Raw genomic sequence first — 27986 nt, 5'->3', positions numbered from 1 at the left:
TTTTAGCAAAATACTCCCTGTATAAATGTTTAGATAACTCTTTTAGTGATCTAAACACTCTTATATTTTTTTACGGAGGGAATACTAGTTAATGGGAACATACAGAGAAGGACAAATACCTGACCCACGAGAGCATGGGCCGGCCCATACGACACCACTCCTTCATTCCTCAAATCATTTCTTGCTCTTCCGCAAACCGAAACCCTCGCCGTCACCCTCCGCCGCCGGCCATGGCCGACCCGCAATTTATCCTCGGCACCTCCATCTCCGAGATGCTCACCGGCATGGAGCTAGACGGCGAGGACCCTCAGAAGCTGGACCTCGGCACAAACTATCTGCTTTACTTCGTGTACGACTACCTCCCGCACCCGCCGGTCTCCCCCACCGCCACCCTCTTGCCCTCCGGCTTGCCGTTGCTCCCCGACGGCGTCGACTGCATCAGCCGCCTCCCCGATGCAGTCCTCCGAGAAATCGTCTCCCGCCTCCCCGCCAAGGACGCCGCGCGCACCGCCGCCCTCTCCTCGCGCTGGCGCCCCTCTCTCTTGTCGGCAGCCACCTGCTTCCGGACGGCGGCGCGGCCGGGCAGTTCCCATCGGCGTTCCCTCTCCCCGTTCCGTCACCGCCGCGGTGTCCCGCGTCCTCGCGGCGCATCCGGGGCCCTTCCGCTGCGTCCACCTCACCCGCAGCACCATGGAGGAGCACCGGGGCGAGATGTCGCGCTGGCTCGACATCCTCGTCGCCAAGGGGGTCCAAGAACTCGTCTTTGCCACGATCTTCGGCTGCGCCTCTATCTCGGCGTGTGGAGGCTCCCGGACACCGCCGCCGTACCGCGCGGCGCCAGATTCCCCAACCTCAAGGAGCTCGGCCTCTGCATGAATGTCATGGAGGACCATGATGTGGCCTTCATGCTTGAAAAAAGCCCCGTTCTGAAGTTCCTCGTCCTCATGGGGAGCCAGACCGGAGTGCGCCTCCGCCTTGTCAGCCATAGCCTGCGGTGCGTTCAGCTGGGATTCACCATGTTGGAGGACATCGACGTGGTGGATGCCCCTCGCCTGGAGAGGGCTCTTTCAGTGGCAAATTGTCTCTCCGGGACAGGTCGCCATGAACTGCTCTTCCAGGATCAAAATTGGCCGTGCACCTAACCTCCGTCACGGAGGCTCCGTGTGGTGGGATACCTTAAGCCAGGAGATCAAGAGCTGGGGATTAGCAACACCGTCATCGTGGTACTCCCAATCTATGTGTCTGTGCTGATACTCCCAATCTATGATCTCAATTAGTTTATCTGACCTTGGGTGCATTATTTACAGGCTGGGGCCAAGGAGAGCATTGTCCCTAGTGTCCAGATTTTGGCCATAGAAGTGCAGTTCCCTCCGCAATGCTGTCAAGAAAGTGCCTGGCTTTCTCAGATGCTTCCCTAACCTGGAGACGCTCCATGTCTATGTAAAACTGGTTAACTTAACGATATACACTTGCTGCATTGGCAATTTTGCAATACTAGTTTCTGTGTTATAAGATATAGAGATCTCTAAGATATATCTAGCATAGTCAGAACTGACTTTGTATCTTTTCTCAAAAAAAAAACTAATTGCTTATCTAGCATGGTCAGAATTGTGAATCAGATTAATCAAAAATGAAAAATCTGCTGGCCTGCTCATAGATAACATAGATCTATCCTGAACTTGTCTGAGACTAAAGCCTTAGTTGTTGTTGCTCATAGTCATAGATAAGATACCTGAACTAATGTATGCACTGATTGATTTCATCTGCAGTCCTGCCGCATATCTGAAGAGTCCACTGGCAAGGTCAATCTAAAGTTCTGGCAGGACGCTGGTCCCATGAAATGCGTGGTGCAGAGCATGAAGAAGGTGTTCTTCTACGAGTTCCAAGGGTCGAGAAGCGAGGTCGCTTTCCTCAAGTTCATCGCGGAGAGAGGTCGGGTGCTGGAGCAGATGGTTGTTGTGGTGGCCAAGCTGAAGCCTCTAACGAGCGCGAATTGGAGCAGCAAAGCTTGCAAAGTAGAGTTCTCCAAGAGCCCGCACACTGAACCTGGAAGTCCTATTTACAGCAACAAGATAGCTTCTGATTTTGGGTTTGCTGACCCTTTTGACCTCCTCGAGTACCACTAGATGCAGAAAGGATCTCTGTAAGTTAATTAGTAGCACTATGCCAGTGCCTCTGGTGCTGCAAGACTACTTGTTACTCAGCTAGACTTGGTGTTCTTGGACTTGGCAGCATTTCTCTTGGCAAGCTGTGGCATGCTTTCTGGATGTGGTGTTACATGATGTGGTTGTTTGTGCCAAGACGTGGTACCAATAATTTCTTCAAGTTTGTTCCATCTTCACTTTATTTTCCTTTTTACATTGCAGTCAATTGTGTTCCATCTTTAAGTCTGGTTGGAGTCTGGTCTTTCTGGTTAGTCCCAACTACAATTTCATTTATGCTGTCAAGTTGCTGTTGGTATGCATTAGCCGTTGGCGGTGTGCATCGTTCCACAGGCTCGCCACGCCGCAGTGAGTTTTTTTTTTTTTTTTTGGTTGCGAATAGCGCCGCAGTGAGTTAGGAGTGCCCTTGAGGATGTTACTGCACACTGTTTGTTTGTTAGACTGTTAGCCATGCATGGTGAAAGAACAGTTCAGTTAGTAGGTGTGCTGGCAGGAAGTTGCTGCTTCCAGATGTTCTTTTGCCTAGCTTAAACTATCACAAATGGTTTGATGTAATTGCTTCAGGGAACAATCTGGATGATTTATATAACAGCGTGTGATACAACTCTATGCTCTGAATGTACTTCAAACTAAATTGAGGCTTTCATTCTGCGTTTGTGTTTTGATCTGAAATGCTTGAGCGTGATTCCCTCCGCGGCCCTCTGTGTAAGGTGCTTCTAAAATTTAATGTAAGATGCTTCTTAACTCAGGTTCAGGTTCAGTGCCTATAGTGGCGGACGCCGGTGAAGAGGGGGAGACTCCCTCCAACTTAACCATTTGTCCTTTTTTTTAGAGTATGCAAATTACGTACCCTAATTCTATAGTAGAAGGCAAGAATTACAAGACCAAGACCCCGACATGGCGGTTCTCTCTTGCTAACCTCTACCCAGCCCCTCCCGCTCAACTCAACCACCTTGCTGACCCTTTCACCGACCAGGAAATTCGGAACTACTTTCTTCAGATGAACCCTAACGTTAGCCAGGCCTTGATGGTTTCGCCCGTCCTTCTACCGCAAGTTCTAGCACTCTGTCAAACGCTTTGTCCTTGCCTTCTTCCACGACCTCAAAGTCTCAGTTGAACGCTTCAACAGAGCTCACATGATCCTAGTCTCAAAAAAGAAATTGCCACCTTTGTTGATGCTTTCAGACCCATCTCCCTCCAGAATTGCCACTCGAAAGCGCTTGACAAGCTTCCCTACGCCAGACTAAAACCCCTCATCCTTCTTCTGGTTCATGCAGATCAAACCGGCTTCATCTCTGGTCGAAACATCGCAGAAAACTTTTATCTATGCGGTGGATATCATCTCCTGTTGCCACTATCGAAAAAAACAACTATCATCTTCAACCTCGACTTTTCTAAGGCCTTCAACTTTATCTCCTGGGATGGACTATTTGCAATCCTGTCCCTCCCGGGGTTCCCTCCGGCTTGGTCTGGCTCACTCTTACTCCGATGCTACTACCATCCTCAAGGGGGCCCACCATGATTTTGGTGTTTCCACTGGTCTCTCCATAAGATTTCCTTCCTCCCTATGCACCCCCTGGCTCCATCATCGCCAAATTTTCCTCCCTATGCACCCAACGTTCCATAAATGTGAATTGAACATATAAATCTCGCTATGCTACCCGCATAGCCAGGGCACTCGCGCGCGTCGCGTCGTTGTGAGCCGATGAAACAAGCATATGCAAATGCAGTTGTCCAAAGAGAAACAGAAGGTAAACCTTGCTGAATAAATCTTGTTGAGGCAAAGAGAGCAAGGAACAGAGTGGAGGAGTTGGAGTTGCAGCTAGCCAAGCACACCCATCATGACCCATGCCATGCCGTGTCCTTAACAGAATCTCTTCACAAGTGGTCTTGAAAAAAGAATCTCTTCATGAAACCCAATCCTTACAAGTTACAATTACTAAGCTCCCTATGAATAGAAGCCTATAAGAGCTCCAAAGTTTTGTCCTCGGAAGTGGACCCTGTCTTTAAGGGTCCAGTTGGATCATAGGTCCCACATGAAAATATCCGAACTGACATTCTACTAAAGTATTTTTCAAAAACTTTAAAAACACTCATAAATTTATTTTATTTGTCAACTTAAAAAACACTGATTTTTAAAAATATTTACGAATTTAAATAATGTTCTTAATGTAAAACTTCTTCATGAATATCAGAAAAAATTTCATTGGTTCTAAAAAATGTTCACAAGTTTTATAGTTGTTCATGATTTTTTAGAAATGTCACAACTTTTGAACAATATACGGGGATTAAAACATGTTTTTAAATCTAAAACATGTTCACGAATATGAAAAATCATCATGGATCGTTAAACAAATGTTCACAATTTTGCAGAAAAAATTTATGAATTTTAAAAATTGTTCAATAATTTAAATTATTGTTCCTGAATCTCAAAAAATATTATTCATTTTGAATATATTCGCTAAATAAAAAATATAAAGTGGAACATGAAAAAATATATGAGAAAAGTCGAGAAAAAAAAGAAAAAATATCGAATGAAACCTTTCCAAAACCGGAAGGATCGGACTACATGGCCAACCCAATAGCATCCACGGGGATATGCATTTGCTCGACCTACGATATGCATGAAATGTTAATTGACATAATAGTGGGCGCAGCAAAGCGCGTGTTACCCTCTAGTGAATAGAAAAACTGGCCACCCGTTTTTTTGCTAAAAAGAAAAACTAGCCCAATCTTTTCTTAGAAAAAAAAGCCACTCATGATGGCTTCCTTGGCGCACGGCACGCAGAGAGGCATGACTTTCTCTTGATGGCGGCGAGATGTAGATTTGATAAAATACTTATGTAGTGTCAAAAAACCAAGTTCAAAAGAATGTTTGCACCGTTCAATTTTTTTTGTAACATTTAAGAATCTTCATACATTTAAAAAATTCTGTTGATTGATATTTTGAAAAAATATGTTCGTCATGTGTTGAAAAATGTTCAACGTGTATTTAACAACTTGTTCAACATGTATTTCAAAAAACAGTACATCATGTTTAAAAAAAATTTGAACGTGTATCTGAAAATGTTTCACATGTATTAAAAAAATTCTACCCCACACCTCAATATGAATTTGTAGGTTCAGAAAAATTCTTAAAACTTGTCAAAATGTCAACCATGGTTTTGTTTTTTTAATTCAAATTCATAATTTTGATTTTCATTCACACAAATTTACTTTTGAAATAGTTGATTTTTAACTCAAAAAATTCAGCTCGATTTAAATTTCAGGCGTTGCCCAAAACAGTGTTGTGAGCCTAATAACGCCCAGTAAAGCCCAATAACGTGTAGTAGGTCAATATTGAACCCTAGCGCCAGGCAGGCCCAGCGCACGCACGGAGCAGCCACGGCGCAAACTCTCTACCTTTCCGCGCAGGACCGACGGCGGCGTCGGCGGCGCAGCGAGTGGAGCGACGGCGTCTCCCGCCGGCCACGTGCGTCGCTGGGTGGGGCAGCGGGCGGTGAGCAGCTCGCCGCAAAGCTCTGTTTCCGGGGAGGAGCTGCGTCGGAGCTTGCCGCAAACTCTGTTTCTGGGGTGGCGCAGCGGCAGCGTCGTCTTGGTGCGGTGGCGACTCCGTGAGGCCTCCGGTGCAAGCCCAGGTTCCCTCCCCAGCTCCTCGATCCAGAGCCCCAAGTCTGAAACTAGGAATCGTGAATGGTGACTGAGTTGACAGATTTTCGGTGTGGTCGCAGGTTTGTCATGTCGACGTTCGCCGGTGTATCCGTCCTCGACGGCGACAAGCCGTGCTCTTGCGTAACGTCGGGCGTCGGCGCCGGTGCTGGCGCGAGCAGCGTGTACCACCTGCTCGTGGTCAAGGGCTACTCTGGTATCAAAAAGGAGCTGCCCAACGGCGAGAGCTGGTGCACTGAATTGTTCAGGGTGGGAGGCCATGAGTATTCCATCGAGTACTATCCTAATGGCGCAAACCCCAACTGTGCCGACTTCATTTCGCTCGATATTACCCGCCTCTACGACGAAGATGTCGAAGAGGGTGTGGAGGCCAAGTTCAGTTTCAGCCTCGTCGACGACGTCGAGAAGCAGATGCCGACGTACATTCGTGCGACTCGTAAAACCCGTGACTTCCGCAGATGTGATCCTTGTTGGGGTTGCGACAAGTTCATGAGAAGAGATGCCCTTGAGCGATCGGCCAGTCTAAAGTCTGATTGTTTCACCATCCGGTGTGATATTGTGGTGTGCAAGGACAACACCCCAGACGCCACCGGCTCCGGCACCAGCACCGGCACCGAGGTTCTTCTGCCTGACATACACCAACATTTTAGCAACCTCCTTCAGAATAAGGTGGGTGCTGATGTGACATTCGAGGTCGGCGGCGAGACGTTCGCTGCACACCGGTGTGTGCTCGCTGCCAGGTCTGAAGTGTTCATGGCGCAGCTCTTTGGCACCGCTATGCCCAGCGTCATACAGATCACAGATATGGAAGCAAAAGTGTTCAGGGCTTTGCTTTGCTTCATCTACACAGACTCGTGTCCTGAGATGGAGAAGAACAGCATGGAGGAGGATGAAATGCCAGGAGTTGTGGAACAAGGACAAGTAGAGGAAGTACTGGAGAATAAAACGTCAGAGGTTGTGGAACAAACACAAGAAGAGGCGGTAGAGGATGAAATTCTTCTGCAATGGCTGCAGGATTTGTTTGTGGCGGCAGACAGATACAATCTCCAGCGGCTCAAGTTCATCTGTGAAAAGCAGTTGTGTGAGCATGTAGGTGTGAGCTCGGTGGCGTCCACTCTTGCTCTAGCCGAGCAGCACCACTGCCATGGATTGAAGGCGGCGTGCTTGAAGTTTATCCAAGTCCTATCTCCCTCGCGTTTGCAGGCACTAATGGCAACTGATGGATGGGGGCATATAGCAACGACATACCCCTCTGTTTTGTACGAGCTCATTGCCATCCTTGCGTCAAACCAGCGGAAATGACACTCTGGTATGCATGTTCTTCAAGTGACACTCTTTTGTATCCTCTATAGATATCGTAGTTTGTGTGCTCTGCTTTTAATTGTCTCCTCGTGTAATTTGCATGAATGCTGAATCAGAAAACCCCAACATATGGGCATATTGTCTCTTCATGCAATTGCAATGGATGGTCTGTAAATTCAGGTGTGAGGATCAACATTGATCTGCATTGCAGCAATGCACAAGTTTCCCAACAAATTTCATTTTATCCTCATATATTCATCTGTGCATTTTGTCGTGCAGTGTACCTTTGTGCCTCCCCTGTCATTTAATACCCTTTTCTAGTGGTTATCAAGAAGAACAAATGTTTGAAGTTTTTTGGAAAGGGATTTTTATGAACCTGAATTTAGTGGAAACAAACAAGATTGAAGACAAGACAGGTCACCAAGAATTTCGGTTGCCGTGACAGGCGTGGTGTGAAATCTTGATCCTGTACCAAAAAAATGACTTCTCCTTTATGCTTGTTGTTCTCCTCAGATGGGACAAAAAAATGACTTCCGTTGTGGTGTATTTGGAAGCACAGATGATGATTGATTGCTGTCAGTTAGCTACTGTAATAGACAATGAGTTGATGAAAAAACCCGCTTGCTTTGCCATGAGCCTGAAAGTGTTGTTTGAATGTGTGATTTCTAGACATTTGCTCTTCTAGTCTTCTTGATGGTTTACGGATGCAATCTAGAATGTCGCCATTCTGCAAAGCCACATGAAGGAAGTGGCAAAAATCTAGATACCAAGTCTTCATACAGTCTAGACCCCGACACTTTCTAGTAAGGAAAATATCATGATAGTAATATGTACCATGTTGTTTTCTCATTGATAGTAATGACACTATCGACAGTAACCGTTCCCCCGCGTCGCCTCTATCCAGGGCGACTCGGGGCGTTCGACAAACCCTAGCGCGCCGCCTACGGCCCTCTTCCTTCCCGGAAGACGCCGACGGCCGACGGCGGCGGCGGGGCCTCTCCTCTCGGCTCCCCTGGGTCTGTGGCGGCAGGTCTCGGCAGGACCCGGCGGTGCTCCGGGCGTGCGTGTGCCTGGCGTCTAGCCATGCGGCGGCGGAGCTTGGCGAAGGTGGTGGGGCGCGGTTGCTGGTGCTCGGTTGTGCGTCGTCCGCTACCATGCCGGGCGGGGCCGACGGGACGGACGTTGGGCGAACGAGATGGCGTCATGGGTTGTTGGGCCTTGCTCCGGCGGCCTGGCCTCCCCGTCGGTGTGCTGGGCATGTTGCCTTTGTTCATGGTGGTTGATGCGACGAGAAGGACGTGAGGGGAGCTGGGGAAACCCTGTCTCTGCTTCATGCCATGAGCGGCGACGATGATGCCTCTAGGCGCCGTAATCGTTGTTGAAGGCGTTGTAAAATTGCTCCTCTCCTCCCTTCATGGTCTTTGCTCCGGGGAAACCCTTGCTCCCCTCTTGGGACAGACAATGGCGGCGATTTTCTCGCCATTGACCTTCTTGGAGGCATTATCTTGGAGCTGAGTCAATCGCCGGTGCTAGAGGTAGCTTGTTCAGCGTTGCTCTGAAGTGAGATCTATGGACGGCGGCTCGAGGCAGAGGGTACGGATGTGCAGCGGTGACGGTGGATTATGGCTTGGCTAATAGTCTATTGTACCGAGACACCGATGGCCAAAATCCTATTTTGCAGGTACTTGGGCGACAACGCCAGCCTGCTACGTCCTAGTACGGCGGGTCACCGCTCGGCCTTGTAGGCGAAGGCGTGGTTCTACACTGCTTTGTGATTGCCGAGATGGGACCGGGATTGGAATCTTCACATCCAGCGGTAATGACGATTTTGTTTTGCTGTCTGATTCTGCCACCACGGACGAGAACGACCAAGCATGAGGATGGTGCTAGACTGTCGGAGCATCCCAAATTGGGATCTGACGGTGTCAATGAGCTTCCTCCGTCGATCTCGGTTGCAAAGTGCGACGACGACCTTCATTGTTCGGAGTTCTTGGTGGTAACCGGCCTTTGTCGTGGCTTGACTGTCTGCTTGTGCAAGCACGGTCTTCATTTGCATGGCACCTCACGTCAAGACCGTGCTATGTATGTGTAGCTACTGGGATTGCAGAAAGTGGTGACGACATCACATCTGATGTCAGAAGATGGTTGGTGCTGATATGGTTGATGTCGTAGATTGTTTATCATTGTTTTGATCACTTCAGAGCTTTTTCCTTTTACTCCACCAAGGCATAGCTTCGGTCTTGTTTGACTTTGCTAGTTGTCGGTGCGATTTTTATTTGTGTGCATTGTTGTCGGCTATGGCATCGTAGCTATGCAGAGGCGGGGTGTGTGCTCACTGTGTTTGTATCCCTTTGCTGCTTCATTTTGAGATAATAAAATCCACTCTTTGTCGGAAAAAAATCAATGCAGATCATAGAGGGCAATGTGCTTGGAAGTATGAGACATTTAGTTTACTTGAGGGGTATGTGTGATCAATATTATATCATATTCTTACTAGTTCCAATGAATTAAGGCATTCTTTTCATGGATATTCTGCACTGCTTTTTGCACTTGGTAGCTTCATATGAAAGAAATTCCACTTAATTGGAACTGAAAGTATGTCAAAAGAATACATTCGACGATTATGAATTATTTGCTTGTATATGATTGTCATTTTTAACTATGTGGATAATTTGGATCTCGGTGCTTATCCATGTGCAAGTTCTCATGCTCTTTTCAGCCCAGTGATGAATTGGTGCTCTCTTTAAAAAAATGAATTGGTAATCTTTTGCTCAGAAAACCATGATTTGTTTTGTTGTCATTGTTGATATTGGAGCTCTATTACTCACTGTCAAATAAACAAAGCTACTTTTCTTTCTGCGGGGGAAGTAAACAAAGCTACTACACAATGGTCATTCATTATTTGTTCAAATATCTTAACAATGCAGGTATGACGATTGATTTACGACAAGAGATGCAGATAATACAAAATAAGTAGATCAAAATGGCAATCCGTACATAACCATCAAAGGGTCTTTATATTGGAAATCCTACTCTGAGTGTGTTTTATACATAAATATTTATACAAGTCACATGAGATAACTTAAGTCATATTACTATGTTTAGTAAAAAGTAGATCACATAATTTGCATTTTTTATCTTTGTAATTATACTCAAGTATTGTGTTCATAGCAAAAACAAAAATATCTTAATATGAGATCATATATTTACTCCGCAAACAAAGTCATTCAATACATGTATTACCATGTACATAGCCTTAAGAGTCTCTCAACAAAATGCAGTTTTTGAAATCCAGTTTTTGAAATCATGCATACCTTTCTATCAAACCCCCGTATATAACGTAACTTCTTGATATCACCATGCTTCTTGTGTGCTTTCGCCATAGAGTGATGAAAAAAAATATGTGTTACGTTCTTCGTGCCGCAGGGCAATTGGCATGTCCACGCCGAAGCCAAAAGAACTCCTGTTTTCTCCAGAATATTTTCAATGGTGAGCTTCAAAGTTGGTACTTCCTCCTTTCTGGTTTATAAGGCTCATCTCAATTTTTTCATTTTTCCGATTTATAGGACTCATCTACATCTTTTTTTAAGATTTCAAGGCGCATTAAATCTTTGCATGCAAGAATTAAAGAGAAACTCACCAATGCATGTACTCATCTAGTGGTCAAGCATGCATGCACTGCAATTAATCTCAATTAATGCATCAATTTAGTTTGGGTAGTTTTGTAAAGTACTCCCTCTGTTCCATATTATTTGTCGCTGGAGGTTCTGTTCCGACCAGGTGAAATGATGTGAAATTACGGAAGTACCCCCGATTTGAAATCGATCAGGAGGCGTCTTCCTACGTCGCTCCTCCCCTCCGCCAGGCTTCTCCGCCGTCACTCCTCCCTTCCGCCGGGCTCCTCTGCCGTCCGCAACTCTGGCGTCCTTCCCCGCCGCGGTCCGAAGCTGCCACGCCGGCCGCCCTTCCCCGCGGCGGTCCGCAGCTCCCTCGCCGGCCGCCCTTCCCGGCCGCGGTCCGCAGCTCCCTCGCCGGCCGCCCTTCCCGGCCGCGATCCGCAGCTCCCTCGCCGGCTGCCTGCTCCGCCGCAGCTTCAGATCCTTCCCTGCTGGCCACAGATCCCTCGCCGGCCGCCTCCCCCCACTCCAATCAAGAGCTCGAGGTCAGCCGTTGTGCTGTCCACTTCTGCTGCTCCTCTCCTCTCTGTATTGGGCTTGATTCTTGCTGCTCCTCTTCTCATCCCGGACAGCGCAGAGAATCTGCAATTGATCCAAAAACCAGGTCAATTGATGTCAAATTGATTAACTAAATCATCCAGAAACAAGAATGATAAGTCCATATGCTACTGTTGATCCCAAGACCGGAACGACAAGTCCAGGTTTTTCTCAATTGAGGAATTTGATTAACTAAATCATCCAAAAACCAGAATGATAAGGCCACATGCTACTGTTGATCCCAAGTTTGATGCATATCGATTGTTGTATGAGTTCTCCAAATGAACAGGAGTACTCCTCTATTTTGATATGAAATCACCATGATAGGTCCACATGCTACTGTTGTCAACATGATAAAAAGTTTCAGTTAGTTACCTCTAAAACTACTCCTAATTAACTGAAGAAGAGAAGAGAAGAGGAGTTGTACTCCAGATGGAGAAACCACAGCAGTAGTACACTACTCCTAATTAACTGAACAAGATCTTGAGCCTCTTGCCTTTTGCCAATACATACTCCAGCAATCTTTGGTTTACACTGATTTACTCCAGTTAAATTCAGCAAAGCACATAACAATAATGTTAAGCTACTGGAAATTCCAAAACAGTAAAGTTCCAATTTAAGTTACTGCAATCTGGCTTTGTATCTGCACTTTTGTGGTGATGCAGAGACCATCTCAGTGCATCAACAAAATTCAGTAAAATTCAGTGCATCAACTCCATGTACTCGAGTACTCTTTCTGTGAAATACAGTGCATCTACTGGAAACAAAATTCAGTAAATTTCCAGCAACTACTCCTAATGCAAACAAGATTCACCTAGCAAGGTTTATTTGACATGGAGTAGTTTATTTCATAGAGTAAACATTAGCACTATTTGACAGTAAAAGGTTTTAGCTAATTTGAATTAACTGAAAGCAGCAGTACACTAGCAGTACATCATTTTTATTGACAGTAAAATGTTCAAAGAAACAGAAATATCAGTACAATAGCTAGATTGCACTATCAGTACACTAGCAGTAAAATGTTCATTTACTTTCAGTAAACAAATATTCAAGCAGATTTGCTTGTCCTACTCCTGCAGATCACCAAGCATCTTGTTTAATCCAGCTAATTAACTGAAACTTGCACTAAACTACTGCTGTCCCACACTACTGCAAGTGCCATACTACTGCAAGTGCCATACTACTGCAAGTGTTAAATTAACTGGAACACTAAGCTCCAAGATTACTGCACCAAGTCAAATTTAAACACCAAGATTGCTGAAAGCATCAGCAAGCTAACTGGAGTAGTTCAAGATACTGAATCTTGGTTTTAACTAAACAGTATTTATACTCCCCTTTCATTTAAATAGTCCAGTATATACACAGTCAAGTTGTTGGAGCAGCCATTTACTGAACACTGACTTACTCCAGTACATACACAGTCAAGTTGTTGGAGCAAGCTAACTGGAGTAGTTCAAGAACACTGACTTTCATTTAAAGCCAGTTTACTCACCTAACAAGATAGCAAAAGCAAATCATCTGGCTTACTCACGAAAAGTTCAATATACTCTAGAGATCATTAAGCAAATCATCTGGCTTTGTATCTGCACTTTTGTGGTGATGCAGAGATCATTAAGCTACTGGAAAACCCAAAACAGTCAAGTTCCATTTAAGCTACCGGAGTACAGTACTGGAGTATGCTACTGGGGTACTGGAAATCCCACATTTCATTCAGATCGGGGCCAAACACCTAAAAAATCTCATCTTTTCTGCTGAGTATACCTTGATCTGGACGTCACAGCCGGCGGGATCTCCTCGATCTGGATGCACTTCCTCGCCGGCTTCTTCTTGTCATCGTCGCTGGCTTCCTCGGCGCCTCACTTGGTCTTGGCCTTGCCGGCGGCGCCGGCTCGGACTAGGCCTCCCAGGTCGAAGCCGCCGTCGTTGGGGGAGGCGAGCTCTGCCTCGCAGTTGAGCGCCCGGCCCTCGCCGCGAGCCTTCTCCTCGGCCGTCCACTTCACCTTGCGGCCCCCGGGAGGCGGCGGCGTAGGTGTACTTGCGGCAGGCCGGCTGCGCCCCCCAGGGAGGCGGCGGCGCGGGCGGATAGGGCCGCGAGCTCGAGCGCGGCGAGGTCGTGCAGGAGGGCGTACGGGGTGGGGCGAAGGAGCTGCGGCCGGCATAGCTGCGGCGGAGCTGCGGCGACAGAGAAGAGAGGGAGAGGGCGGCGACGAGGAAAGGGAGAGGGAGACAGCGAGCGAGTGAGTGGGAGCTGCGGCGACAGCGGCGAAGGAGGGGTAAAGTTGGAAAGTCAAAAAGAGAATGAACGTGACAGAAGTTGAACTGTGAATGCCCAACGACAAATAATACGGAACAGAGGGAGTACGAGCTACATTCCTTCACTCAGCATATGCCTTGGTTGATGAGATTTTAAATTTGAGCCCTATAAATCGGAAAGGAGGGAGTATTAAGTATTTCCATTGCAAAAAGAGTTAGTGTTGAGTATTTGTATTATTTTCTTTAGAAGATTGAAATTCTTTTTTTAAGGGTATTTGAAATTCTTTATTGAGCCGAAGCAGTTTGATGCAGAGCTGGCCAAACGGGTCATGCCGTGCCGACCCACGTGCTGCGCCTCCAGGCCCAGGCACAACCTATTTAGTAAACGGGCCGGCACGTTGGTCCGTTTAGCACGCTGGGCTGCACATTGTCAATCTGTTGGGCTGATTTTTAGGCCTATTGGGCTATATTATACGTATGCATATATATAAAAAAATCTGAAAAAATAAAATAAAATAAACAGGCCGTGCCGTGCCGACCCGCATGCGCAGCCTCCAGGCCCAGGCACGGGCTAAACGGGCCGTGCCCGCGTGCCTTGGCCCGTGCCGTGCCGTCGTGCTCGCGTGCTGGCCTGGTTGGCCCGGCCCGTTTGGCCAGCTATAGTTTGATGGACCTGGCTCCAGCTAGCGACATGCTCTGCCCACCACCACACACTCACTCCGCCACCATTCCTCGTTTCTTCCCAAACCGAAACCCTCGCCGCCACCCTCCACCGGCGGCCATGGGCGAACCGCAGTTTATCATCGGCACTCCCATGAGCGATATGCTAACCAGCATGGAGCGTGACGGCCGGGACCCTGCGACGCTCAGCCTTGGCTCAAACTATCTGCTCTACTTCCTGTACGACTACCTCCCGCACCCGCCGGTCTCCCCCGCCGCTGCCCACTCGCTCTCCGGCTTGCCGTTGGTCCCCGACGGCGTCGACCGCATCAGCCGCCTCCCCCGTATGATCCTCCGCGACATCATCTCCCGCCTCCCCGCCAAGGACGCCGCGCGCACCTCCGCTCTCGCCTCGCGCTGGCGCCCCCTTTGGCGCTCGGCGCCCCTCTCTCTCGTCGACGGCCATCTGCTTCCGGACGGCGGCGCGGCCGGGCAGCTCCCCATCGGCATTCCCTCTCCCCGTGCCGTCACCGCCGCGGTGTCCCGCATCCTCGCGGCGCATCCGGGCCCTTCCGCTGCGTCCACCTCACCCGCAGCACCATGGAGGAGCACCGGGGCGAGATGTCGCGCTGGCTCGACATCCTCGTCGCCAAGGGGGTCCAAGAACTCGTCTTTGTCAACCGCCCTTGGCCGATTGACCTGCGCCTCCCCGCCACGCTCTTCGGCTGCGCCTCCCTCACCCGCCTCTATCTTGGCCTCTGGAGGCTCCCGGACACCGCCGCCGTGCCGCGCGGCGCCAGATTCCCCAACCTCAAGGAGCTTGGCCTATGCATGACTGTCATGGAGGACCGTGATCTGGCATTCATGCTTGAAAGATGCCCCGTCCTGGAGTTCCTCGTCCTCATGGGAAGCCAGACCGGAGTGCGCCTCCGCCTCATCAGCCAGAGACTGCGCTGCGTTCAGCTTGGCCATGCCTTATTGGAGTACATCGACGTGGTGGATGCCCCTACCCTGGAGAGGCTCTTCTTTTGGGAAATTGCCCCCCCTGGCAAGCTCAAGTCCTTCAGGAAGAGGAACGACGACAACCACTCCACCATGAACGGCTGTTCCAGGATCAAGATTGGGCGTGCACCAAACCTGCGTGTGCTAGGATACATTCAGCCAGGAGAGCAAGAGTTGGGGATTAGCAACACCGTCGTCGTGGTATGCAGCTCGATTGTTTATACCTGCTATGTCAATATATGATCTGAATTAGTTTCTCTATAGTATTATCGGTCCTTGGGCTAATTTAATTGGCCGTGCACCTAATCTCTGTGTGCTGTGTCTATTTGTAATGCCAATATATGATAGTATGACTTGGTTTCTCTGTTCATTTCAGGCTGGTAGCAAGGAGAACATTCTCCCTAGTGTCCAGATTTTGTCCATGGAGGTGCAGTTCGGTGTCCGCAATGCTGTCAAGAAAGTGCCCGGCTTTCTCCGCTGTTTCCCCAACCTGGAGACGCTCCATGTTTATGTAAAATTGGTTAACTTATCTACTTAGAGTTGTTGCATTGGCAATTTTGCAATACTATCTTATACTCCCTTCGTCCGGAAATACATGTCGCAGAAATGGATATAAATGGATGCATCTAAAACTAAAATACATCTAGATACATCCATTCCTCCGACAAGTATTTCCGGACGGAGGGAGTACTAGCATGGTCAGAACTATGAATCAGATTAATACTATCTTATACTAGCATGGTCAGAACTATTAATCAGATTAACCTGAACTGTGTATGCTACCGTTTCATCTGCAGTCCCCTCCCATATCTGAAGAGTCCACTGGCAAGATCAATCTCAAGTTCTGGCAGGAGGGCGGTCCCATCAATTGTGTGGTGCAGAGCATGAAGAAGGTGTTCTTCTACGAGTTCCATGGGTTGAGAAGCGAGGTTGCTTTCCTCAAGTTCATCGCAGAGACCGGTCGGGTGCTGGAGCATATGGTGGTTCTGGTGGCCAAAGAATGCTTCTCCTCTGGAGATGATAATGTGAGGGCCAAGCTGAAGCCTCTAGCAAGCGTGAAATGGAACAACAAGGCTTGCCAAGTACAGCTCTTCAAGAGCGGGCGCACTAACCCGGGAGGTCCTGTTTACAGCAACAAGATAGCTTCCGACTTTGGGTTTGCTGACCCTTTTGACCTCCTCGGGCACTAGTAGAAAGGATCTCTGTAAGTTTGTTAACATCACCTTGCTTACAGCCTACTCCCTCCGTTCCAAAATAGATGACCCAACTTTGTACTAAAGTTAGTATAAAGTTGAGTCATCTATTTTGGAATGGAGGGAGTAGTTGTTACCTAGCTAGACTTGGTGTTGTTGGATCTGGCAGCAACCGAAAAACCGCATTTCTCTTGGCAAGCTGTGGTATGCTTTCTCAATGTGGTTGATTTCTGGGGTCTTCAACTAAAAAACCAGCATTACTATTGGCATGCTTTCTGTATGTGGTGTTACATGATGAGGTTGTTAGTGCCAAGTCAAGTATTATGTGGCTGGATTGCTGGTGGGAGTAACCTATTGAATTGGATAGAATGTTTGTACCAATAATTTTTCATTTTACCTTGCAGTCATTTTGTGTACCCTGCAGTCAAATGTGCGCAGGGCTTCTAATACTCCCTCCATTGCAAAAGAAGTGTCGTGGTTTTAGTTCAGAACGGAGGGAGTAGTATATATGGTCTTTCTGGTTTGTCCAACTGCAACTTTAAATTCTGCTGTGAAGTTGTTGTAGTTGGCATGAATACCTTGGTATGCATCAGCCGTCGTTGCACAGGCTCGCAATGCGGCAGTGAGTTAGGACTATCTGTGGTACGCTTTCTGGATGTGGTATGGCATGATGACGTTGTTTGTGCCAAGTCAAGTGAGTCTTATGTGGCTGGATTGCTGGCGGGAGTAACGGATCGAATTGGATAAGATGTTTGTGGGCATGTGTCGTTGCGCAGGTTCGCCGCACCGCGCTGAGTTAGGAGTGCCCTGGAGGACGTTATCGCGCACGGTTTGTTTGTTAGACTTTAGCTATGCATAGTGAAAGATGAGCTCAGCTGTGCTGGCAGAGAGGATCAGAGGGGGCAGGAGGTGCGGCTTGCAAATGCTTTCTTCCTTGTCAAACAATTGTTGCAAGTGGTTTTGCTGGAATAGCTTCGTGGTGGAATCAAAATGGTTTACGCAAGAGCGCAATACAACTCTTTGCTGTGAATGTACTTCAAAGTTCAAACTAGAATTGAGGCTTTGCTCTGCGTTTGTGTTTTGATCTGATATGCTTCAGCGTGATCACCTCCATGGCGTCCTTCCAAGCTGCTATCCTAAACTCTTATAAGGGGTTGCTGCTTATAAGTGATTATATTTACCGAATAGCAGGCATTTTCGGCATGCACTGAACACAACAAGAGCAGAGCATGAGTACACTCTTGGGATGAAAGGGAAAGCATACCTCATTGTCCAATTGCATGGAAGAAAACACATGTTTTCAGAAGAATAATACGGGCGTGGGGACAACCCGTCAGGTGTTCCACCCGGGATGAAATCACTCTCTTCAAACGCCTCCATTGCCGAGATTGTGCACTAGGCTTGGGCGCCACCGCCGCGGCCTCCTCTCTGAATCAGCCACGCCAGTTCCAGATTTACGCTGATCAAGCCTAAGGGCAATTCGCAACCTTCAACGAGGTTTACTAGCACGATCAAGAGGATAGGGAAGCGGGAACGCATCGTACCTAGCTCGGCCAACTATAATAGCAGGGGATCTAGGGTTCATGGTAGCCTGGCTAGGAGGGAGTAGGTACAAAAAGAGACTCGAGGAGGAAGAAGAAGCATAGAGACAGGGATCTACTCCATTCATTGTAACAGCCCCGGATCAGCAGTGTTAATTGGGAATTGATTGTGCATAGTAAGCATCATGTTTAATTGATTTTTAATTTGAAAATGAGGATAATTCTAACCCTCATCTTTTAAACGGGCTAAACCCTTACACTTTTGTAATAAACCCCAAAATGCCCTTCTCAACCCTAAGATTTTGACATGAACTTCATATAAGTGTATATGGACTCGCCCGAAGATATCACATGGGTTGAAATGGTTTAAATCATCTAACCCTAATTCAAATTCCAATTTCACCTGGTGGAATCTCTTGAAACCCTATATCCAGCCTTCCAATATTATTAGGAAGCTATGAGAAATATTCCTTGCTCTTTGGGATTGCCCATGACATACTTATAGTTCAAACCCTAAATAAAAATCAAATGAGCTTTATATTGCTAGACATTGAAATATAAGCTAAAAATGCTGAAAATATTTTATATGGCTTTGTCTTGGACTAGTAAGGTTATATGAACATTTTGAGTATATTTGGATGTATTTCGAACCTTCTTTTAAATCAAAAAACATATGCAAACAAATAATAATCATAATAATAAAAATAAAAATGTCTAACAACACTCTCACCTCTGTCTCTTATCTGGATCGTCCATGTAGTAGTACTGTAGTAGGCATCTAGGAGGAAACTGACGCCCGATAGCAGTAGTCGCAACTCACAAGCAGGCCCAGCCCAGCCCAATTGCCCCCTTCGTTGCTCACCAGCATATACATCCCGTACGGCAGCTCACCCGGAGTGCCACATCGCCAATGGCTCCGCTCGATGGCCATCATATGCCGCTCCTATGAAATAAATCGCCGTCGTGCTAGGGTTGCGCCCCCGCCTCTTCTCCCCCTGACAGCCGCCTCTCCCTCGCCTAGCTCTCTCTCGTTGCCACGAATCGACATCCAAACACCGGCCGCCGTCATGTGTGCACGCGGCCACCAGACATCCCCCATCCAGCTAGGATGCCTCGTAGCTCCGCCGTCCACCGATCATCCTCCCTATGCGATGAATCGTGCCAATACGACGCTGTATCCCCTTCCTCCTCGGATCCAATGTCCGCTGCGTTGTCAAATTCTTCACTTCTTGTCTCCCCCCAACCACCCCGAACCATCCACGAGCATCACAGTGATCTCTCCTCCATTTCCTCTCTCTTTCTCGACTCGTTCTCGGGATCAAGATAGCCACACCATGCACCGTGGCCATGCCATCACCGATGCTTCATCTGTCGCATGGTAGTGCACCTCAAGCCAAGTCGAGGCACTGACGTGCTCCTGAAGCTCCAAAGGTGTCGCCTGGCCTCTCTTATTGCTCACTTTTGACCCCATAGCCACCTCCCGCTGAGTGCCGCCTACAACCGCCACTAGATCGCGCTTCTGGCGTTGCTTCATCCCCGCTCACTCCTACCACCTCCAGCCGACGCGACACTCCCCCAAAAGCCCGTAGGCCGAAGCCCCGTGCCAAAAGGATGCTCGGAGGACTGTCTTCGTGTGCCACCGCCACATGGCATGGCCGCCATCTTTTAAACACCGACGGGTTTGTAGGGTTAGGTGTCTGGTCGATGCTTAGTTTGGGCTAAGTGGGTCACTGACTGTTGGGCCCCATTTAATTAGTTAGGTTAATTAATTAGGTTATCCAATGACAGGTATGGCAAACCCACACACCCTATCCAGTCAAGTATTGACTGGGCATGACCCTACCAGTTAGCCTTTGTGGTTAGCACGATCCTGAGTAATAAAAGGTGCTCTGTTTTATATATAATTAAAATGATTTCATTAAATTTCATAAAATAATTGAACTTCAAAAATTCATAACTAATTCATAAATAAGCAAAAAAAGTACATATAATACATTACAATTTACCAGGAAAATGTGTAGATTCCAAATATGCCATTCTGATGAATGATAACAACCATTAAAATTCTATTTAGGTTCGAACAAGAATTAAAGCTTTCTTTTAAGTCTGGATTTTTATAGAATTGCTTTATATAAATTATTTACCTCCATTTAAAATGCGTATTATTTAAATGTGGATCGTTATAGAATTGCATTTTAGTTGCAGTTCAAACTTCACTTAACTTATTGCTAATATGCACTGAGCCATTTGAAACATCACCTTTTCCATGAAATGCATTGCATACCATGATCATGCTCATATCTTTGTCGTAGTAGTAAAATGGATTGTTTGCCTTTTCTAGTGTTTCTGTTTCATCTCGGTTAGGATCCGAAGATGTGGGCAACTAGCAAGGACTGATTAGTACCTGGCTACTGGTCCATCAATCAAGCAAAACCTCATTGAACATTCTTATACATCCTATTGCCTGTGTTCTCCCTTATTCTTGCACTAGAGTATCGATTAAGTTGTGGTTCTCCTCTTAGCTAGTTTTACCTTTTACTTTGCATTGCCTATTCTTGTCGCCTTATATTTCCTTTACATCTATCCTAGCATGATTAGTAGTTTCATATTGCCAATAGTCATATGAAAGTCTCACCCCATTGTCCTACTTGCTCTTCTGGCCCAGAAGATACAAAACATTTTTTGTTCCTCTACAATAAAGCCAGGGAGGTTTGGAGAAGGCTGGGAATGGATGACATTGTTAATAAATCATGTACAGTAGATTGTGTTGGTGAGGCAATTCTGGAATATTTACTTCTTCTGACAGAACATGATTTGTGTATTATGGGTATTCAGAATTGCATGAAATAATTGACATTTCCACCTGGTATTTGTGGTGGAAAAGGCGTAAAGTGGTTCACAAGGAGACAACTTAGAATGCTCATCAGATTTCTATGGGGATTCGTGCTCTTACGACCACCTTTGTTAAGACTTCCTCTCCAAAGGTTTCCATGAAAAGAGAGGGTTGGATATGCCCCCTGTAGGTTTTGTTAAACTTGATGTTGATTCTTATTTTGACCATGACCTGCTTATAAGGGGCACGGTTGGGCAGTCCCGAGGGATGATAAAGGAAAATTCATTGCTGGGGGGATGGGAAGATAGACTAGTGCGTGGATGTCCTGACGTCTGAAGCTTTGGCCCTCGGATTTGGTCCAACACTTGCACAAAGGGCGGGATGCAATCGTCTTGTTATTAACTCAGACAATCTGGAGGTGACTGATACTATGAAGAATGGAGGACGATCGGCAGGTGCAGCGGCGGTAGTTTTTTCTTATGACTGTTTTCATTTTGCATGTGATTTACCTATATCTAGGTTCGAGCATTGTAATAGAGAAGCAAATAAAGTTGATCGTGAGCTTGCTAGGTTGGCTAGATTTTCTTTGACTTCTGATTCTTTTGAGGATCCTTTAAATGAAACTGTACCAATCCTCATAAACGATGTAATGGTTATTTCAAATGAATAAAGCTTGTGTTTTTTTAATGTATGTTATCATCATGTTGGCCCTACACTCCTGTCGTAGCTATGCTTATGGTTGCATGGGTTGTTGGTCCATTTGGGTGATGAATCACAATTGGTAGATACACATGATACATGTTTGTGGCATGCTTCTGGAGATAATTATGTTAAACATAACTAAAGGCAAAATGTGGGAGGCCATGTCGGAGAAAATTGTCGGTTGTTCCACTTAAGACACTACTAGGACCCGAGTTCTTGTTATCTTGATTGAAGACTGACCGTGCTAAGCACGCGTGAGGTGTATGGGACCCCCTCTGCCTAGTAATTTTATCTCAGTCCTGTCCAGGAGTCACACAGTTTGGGCTTTCCATTTTGTAGCGCGAGTTGGTAAAATAAATGTGATGGGATGTGATGGTCATATGGTCTTACCTAGGAGTGGCCCAGTAAGTGGTTATCTTATGGGATAGACTTGGCCATGTCACACAATAGTTATCTCTGTTTTGGAGCTTCGATCATACTCCCTGGTTTCTTTTTAGTTTGCATATAAGATTTGGTCAAAGTCAAACTTTGTAAAGTTTGACTAGCTTTGTAGGAAAAGATCAACATTCACACTATGAAATCAATATTATTAGATGCACGATCAAATTAATTTTCATAACATATAACTTTAGTATTGTAGATTTTGATATTTTTTTCTATATAGTTTGTCAAACATTGTAAAGTTTTGATCAAATCTTATATGCAGACTAAAAAGAAACGGATGGAGTACTTGCGACTTGTGTACAACTCAGGTGGGTGACTCCCTGGACTTCTCTGCAGCGTAGGGAAGTGTCATGTCGATCACCCTTTGCCAACATATCTCGTGAAGTGTGCTAATTGTACAAACATTAAGAGGCTTTCATTCGTATATGGGTAACTTGGTACATCCCTGCAGGGTTAAATCTATTCGAATAGACGTGTTCGCGGTTATGGATGACTTAGAGATTATTGGTTGATCATGGAATAACTTTAATAGTTACTTAATAAAAGTTGCCAAGATAAGCATAAGTGCCATGGATTACTTCCTCGCGGGTGAGTCGAGGAAGGATTCATGATGGTGTATTGTTGTGGTGTTTAGCTAGATGGACTCATGTGTGCTCTCTTACCCCATGTCACAAACTCTGGTAGACGTAGCTTAATTTAGTAGTCGTCTCTATAATATGCTAGCTTTTGTTGTAATCAAACCCATATATATCCTCTCCTTTGATACCGATGCATACGTGTAGTTAGTTCTGATGTAAGTCTTGCAAATATAGTTGGGTACTAACCTTGCTTTATTTATTCTTTTGATTCGGATGCTGCAAATCAGATTGTGGCCTTTGAAATAGGTGATCTCTAGTGGTGAAGTACGACATTACGGTAGTGATCTAAGAAGGGTTATGGACGCCATATGCATTTCTTAAACCATCTTCAGGCATTTGGTAAGTTTACATTTCTAAGGTATATTTTCGTTTCCATTGTATGAGCTGCAACTCGGTCATGACTCCCTTGTTTGTATTATTAAATTTTCTCATTTCAGGGTGGTTGTACATATGTGTGGCAGTTCTATTGTATAGTTGTGTTGTGTTGTGTTGTGTCACATGTTGTTCTCACCCACACAGAGCACATGTTGCATGTATGGATATAACATGCACATTCTACGGAGGGTTTGTAATAATTGATATGCATTTCCTAGTGAAATGACTAGATTTGTATATCTTTGACGTCGGGTCCCGACATTCATTCATGATACTTGATTACAACCATTGACTTTAGGATATAACACCTTGATAAGCCTACAACCCACTCACGCACTCTATGACCCACGAAGTCTCAACCCAACATGTAATACACCCATGGCCCACTCTTCCCGCCCCTTGTCTTGGGCCTGCTCAGGTTTTGGTGCTGCTAAATAAGGGTCAAATTTCATGAATGGTGAAGAGGAGGTTGAGTATCTTTGATCTTGAAGAGTCAGGCCTCCAATTGCTTTCTCCTGCCAAACACAGTCTTAGTCGCACCATAATATGTCTAGACTCAACGCTTTTCTTGCTCATAGACCACCCTCTCCTTCTCCTTAACCTTCCTCTTCCCTGACGATGCACTTGATAGTAACAAAGTACCGCTACTGACATAGATCATGTTCCATGATCGACCAAAAGCGCTTAAAACATAGTGTGCAACTCATCAGGCCCTGAGCCTTCAAAACTCCTATGTTGCAAAGAGCCTTGCATGCCTCCTCCAGGATAAGTTTATGTTCACGACACAGGTAACCATAGACTTCATCTAGTTAGTTGCGCTAGTATCTAGTTCCAGTACCTTAGACTGAACACCGCAATAAATAATTCATCACCAAATTGTTTAAATCATACGTTCCTATCAAACTCCTGTGCCATCAAGTAGCTTTTTTTAGACTCACTTCAAATTTTATTTAAACTTCCCAAGCTGGGATTTCGTCTGAGACAACATGCAAAATACAGTCAGGTGGTACATGTAACCAGACCTTACAAAGATTATTCGCCACACCCTCTCTATCTAGTAGATGTGCCGCTTTATTTGCTGAACGTCTAACCCAGGTGACCCTCCATCGCTCCCGTGTAGCCAACATCTGCTTGACCTCTTCAATGACCGGTCCCAGCGAAGACAAATCCTTTTCCTTGCTCTGCAGCTTGCAATCGATCTCGCGGCAGTCCATCTCAACATGCAGGTTGGGTATATTTAGATCCTCCGCTAGTTGCACTACTCTTCTACAAGCATATAGCTCCGCCCTTGCTGGTTCCTGGCACCGCGGAAAAACATGACAAGCGCTGCCAAGGAAAGCCCCCTCCTGGTTCCTAAGAACAATGCCAGCTCCTCCCAGCTCCCCTACCTTGGATATTGCCGCATCCACATTGGCTTTCACCCACCCCTTGTCAAGCGGACTCCATTTCTCGCATGGGGCGGGGATAGTTTTCTTGCTCTTTCGCCCATGAATGGACTGCCACTCTCCCATCAGGTGAAAAACTCTTCTCGCAATCGCATCAGCATCTTCAATTCTCTGTCCATCTCTAGCGTTGTTCCGGGCTAGCCAAAGCGCATACACACCCTGGACCATGACCGCCCTCTCATCGTTTGATGCCTCCGCAAACCAAGACAAGAGCCATCTCGATAATGCACTCTGAGGGCCAACCGACTCCGGTGGGATCGCCACCGGTACCCCCAACTCCGAATGCATGATCTTCCAGAATTTCAATGAGTGAAAACAACCCCAAAATCTGTGGTAGACCGTTTCTTCTCTCCCACACGCAACACAGAACACACCTTCTTTGATTTTCCTCCTTTGGAGTTCGGCCCCCACCACCAGTCCATTCCGGATCAGCTGCCACATATGTGTTTTCACCTTGCCCAGCGCGACGGTGTCCCATAAACACATCCATGATTTGTGATCCTGCACCGAAGATGAGGATTCTGGCCAGCCTGCTTTGAGGCATTTCTGTTGCATCCGCGGGTGGTAGGCGGACCGCACTGTAAACACAACATTCTTGGTGTAGTTCCAAGCCAGGTAGTCCTCCATAGTCAGTCCACCAATCGGAATCCGGGTAATCTCATCAGCTTCATCCAGAGAGAACATGGAGTGCACCTTCTCATGGTCCCAAGCATTGCCATGCTCGCTTAGCAGGTCGCAGACCCGTGTTATCTCGTGAATATAGTTTTGGCCCAGTGGCCTTAGACTTCCCGTCCTTGGTGCACTTTATCATGATGCACTTTAATTCTTGTTCCATCCCCAATTCTCCAAATGAGCCCATCTAACAGCAAATCCCGGCCATGTAGTATGCTTCTGAAGGTAAATGAACTACCACTCAGGCATGTTGCGTTGAGTATCGACCCCTCCACAAAGTATCGTGCCTTTAAAACACGTGCACATAATGAGTCTGGTACCTGGAGTATCCTCCAAGCTTGCTTTACGAGCATGGCTTGGTTGAAAGCTTTTGGGTCACGAAAACCTAGACCTCCCTCGTGTTTCCTCGTGCACATTTTATCCCAGGCGATCCGGTGCACCTTCTTCTTTCCATTTGCTTCCCCCCCTACCAGAAGTTTGATGAGATGGATGACAGATTCCCGCACATTTTCTCTGTGAGTTGGAAGCAACTCATGGTAAAAGTTGGTGTTGACTGAAGACCTGACTTAACCAGCACCTCTCTCGCTGTTTTGGACAACCCTTGACCCTTCCATCTGGCCACTTTTCCTCTCGCACACTCCTTAACATATCTGAAAGTTCCATCCTTTGATTTTCCAACTACTGTAGGAAGCCCTAGATACCTCTCGCTGAGTGCCTCCGCTGATATGCCACTAGCCTGCTGCAGCTCCTGTTTGCTTGCGTCAAAGATGCCTTTGCCAAAGAAGATTGCAGATTTTTGAAGATTAACTTTCTGTCCCGAGGCCGCTTCATAGCCCTGCAAAATGACTCGGAGTGCATCAAAGTTTTCTCTAGAGCCCTCAAGAAACACCACGCTATCATCTGCAAACAGGAGATGAGTGAAAGTTGGCCCATTGCTCCCAAAAGACACACCCTTTATTTCCTTCTGTCTCTGTGCGTTCTTAAGCATTGCCGAGAATCCCTCCACACAAAACAAGAAAAGATATGGGGAAAGGGTGTCCCCTTGTCGAAGTCCACGGGACGGGAGAAAACCATAGGAGAACCCACTGTTCAATTTAACCGAAAAGGAAGCTGATTTGACACATCTCATGACCATCTATGTCCAGTGACTAGAGAAGCCAACTTTCAGCAACATTTGCTCAAGGAAATCCCACTCCACTCTATCGTAGGCTCTCATCATATCTAGCTGAAGGAAATATGCCCTAGAGGCAATAATAAAGTTATTATTTATTTCCTTATATCATGATAAATGTCTATTATTCATGCTAGAATTGTATTTACCGGAAACATGATACATGTGTGAATACATAGACAAACAGAGTGTCACTAGTATGCCTCTACTTGACTAGCTCATTGATCAAAGATGGTTATGTTTCCTAGCCATAGACATGAGTTGTCATTTGATTAACGGGATCACATCATTGGGAGAATGATGTGATTGACTTGACCCATTCCGTTAGCTTAGCACTTGATCGTTTAGTATGTTGCTATTGCTTTCTTCATGACTTATACATGTTCCTATGACTATGAGATTATGCAACTCCTGTTTACCAGAGGAACACTTTGTGTGCTACCAAACGTCACAACGTAACTGGGTGATTATAAAGGTGCTCTACAGGTGTCTCCGAAGGTACTTGTTGAGTTGGCGTATTTCGAGATTAGGATTTGTCACTCCGATTGTTGGAGAGGTATCTCTGGGCCCACTCGGTAATACACATCACTATAAGCCTTGCAAGCATTGTAACTAATGAGTTAGTTGCGGGATGATGTATTACGGAACGAGTAAAGAGACTTGTCGGTAACGAGATTGAACTAGGTATTGAGATACCGACGATCGAATCTCGGGCAAGTAACATACCGATGACAAAGGGAACAACGTATGTTGTTATGCGGTTTGACCGATAAAGATCTTCGTATAATATGTAGGAGCCAATATGAGCATCTAGGTTCCGCTATTGGTTATTGACCGGAGACGCGTCTCGGTCATGTCTACATTGTTCTCGAACCCGTAGGTCCGCACGCTTAAAGTTCGGTGATGATCGGTATTATGAGTTTTAGTGTTTTGATGTACTGAAGGTAGTTCGGAGTCCCGGATATGATCACGGACATGACGAGGAGTCTCGAAATGGTCGAGACGTAAAGATCGATATATTGGACGACTATGTTTGGACACCGGAAGGGTTTCGGGCATATACCGGAGTACCGGGGGGGGGGGGGGTTACCGGAACCCCCCGGGGAGTTAATTGGGCCTCATGGGCCCTAGTGGGAGAAGAGGAGGGGCGGCTAGGGCAGCCCCCCCCCTCTAGTCCGAATTGGACAAGGAAGGGGGGGGGGCGCCCCCCTTTTTTCCTTCTCTTCCTCTCTCCCTTCCTTCCGGCCTCCTCCCCCTCCTCCACTCCTTTATATACGGGGAGGGGGGAACCCCTTGGAGACACGACAATTGATCATTGATCTCTTAGCCGTGTGCGGTGCCCCCCTCCACCATAATCCACCTTGATAATATCGTAGCGGTGCTTAGGCGAAGCCCTGCGTCGGTAGCATCTTCATCACCGTCATCACGCCGTCGTGCTGACAAAACTCTCCGGCGAAGCTCTGCTGGATCGGAGCTCGCGGGACGTCATCGAGTTGAACGTGTGCTGAACTCGAAGGTGCCGTGCGTTCGGTACTTGGATCGGTCGGATCGTGAAGACGTACGACTACATCAACCGCGTTGTGCTAACGCTTCCGCTTTCGGTCTACGAGGGTACGTAGACACACTCTCCCCTCTCATTGCTATGCATCACCATGATCCTGCGTGTGCGTATGAATTTTTTTGAAATTACTACGTTCCCCAACAGTGGCA

The 27986-nt window shown here is 46.6% G+C and overlaps 2 protein-coding genes, 1 long non-coding RNA gene and 1 pseudogene across 4 annotated transcripts; 3 read left to right on the top strand and 1 right to left on the bottom strand.

Annotated features, from left to right (window-relative positions):
- The first annotated feature begins 19 nt into the window (after positions 1 to 19).
- Positions 20 to 2341, top strand: LOC109732862 (uncharacterized). Its single transcript, XM_045235169.2, has 3 exons — positions 20 to 1223; positions 1308 to 1440; positions 1770 to 2341. Exon 1 carries the CDS (start codon positions 135 to 137, stop codon positions 1140 to 1142), a length of 1008 nt encoding a protein of 335 aa, XP_045091104.1. The 5' UTR covers positions 20 to 134; the 3' UTR covers positions 1143 to 1223; positions 1308 to 1440; positions 1770 to 2341.
- Positions 2342 to 5538: 3197 nt separating this feature from the next.
- Positions 5539 to 7377, top strand: LOC109732849 (BTB/POZ and MATH domain-containing protein 1-like). Of its 2 annotated transcripts, XM_073511168.1 has the most exons (3): positions 5539 to 5800; positions 5894 to 7140; positions 7250 to 7308. In XM_073511168.1, the coding sequence occupies exon 2, from the start codon at positions 5901 to 5903 to the stop codon at positions 7131 to 7133; it is 1233 nt and encodes a 410-aa protein (XP_073367269.1). In that variant the 5' UTR covers positions 5539 to 5800; positions 5894 to 5900; the 3' UTR covers positions 7134 to 7140; positions 7250 to 7308. The 2 variants fall into 2 exon arrangements, with proteins under 2 accessions (XP_073367269.1, XP_073367268.1); XM_073511167.1 differs by having other exon boundaries at positions 5894 to 7377.
- A 3416-nt stretch (positions 7378 to 10793) lies between these two features.
- On the bottom strand, positions 10794 to 14110 carry LOC120976988 (uncharacterized). The gene is made up of 2 exons (XR_005773779.1): positions 13109 to 14110; positions 10794 to 11392 (listed from the first exon to the last, which is right to left on the bottom strand). It is a non-coding gene; the product is annotated as an uncharacterized lncRNA (long non-coding RNA).
- A 206-nt stretch (positions 14111 to 14316) lies between these two features.
- LOC109732863 (F-box/LRR-repeat protein 13-like) lies at positions 14317 to 16839 on the top strand (annotated as a pseudogene).
- The last annotated feature ends 11147 nt before the right edge of the window (positions 16840 to 27986 follow it).

Source organism: Aegilops tauschii, chromosome 3 (genome assembly GCF_002575655.3).
Source record: "Aegilops tauschii subsp. strangulata cultivar AL8/78 chromosome 3, Aet v6.0, whole genome shotgun sequence".
NCBI classification, from domain to species: domain Eukaryota; kingdom Viridiplantae; phylum Streptophyta; class Magnoliopsida; order Poales; family Poaceae; genus Aegilops; species Aegilops tauschii.
Note: the sequence above shows the minus strand (reverse complement) of the source record. Positions and strands in the feature narration are given on the sequence as shown.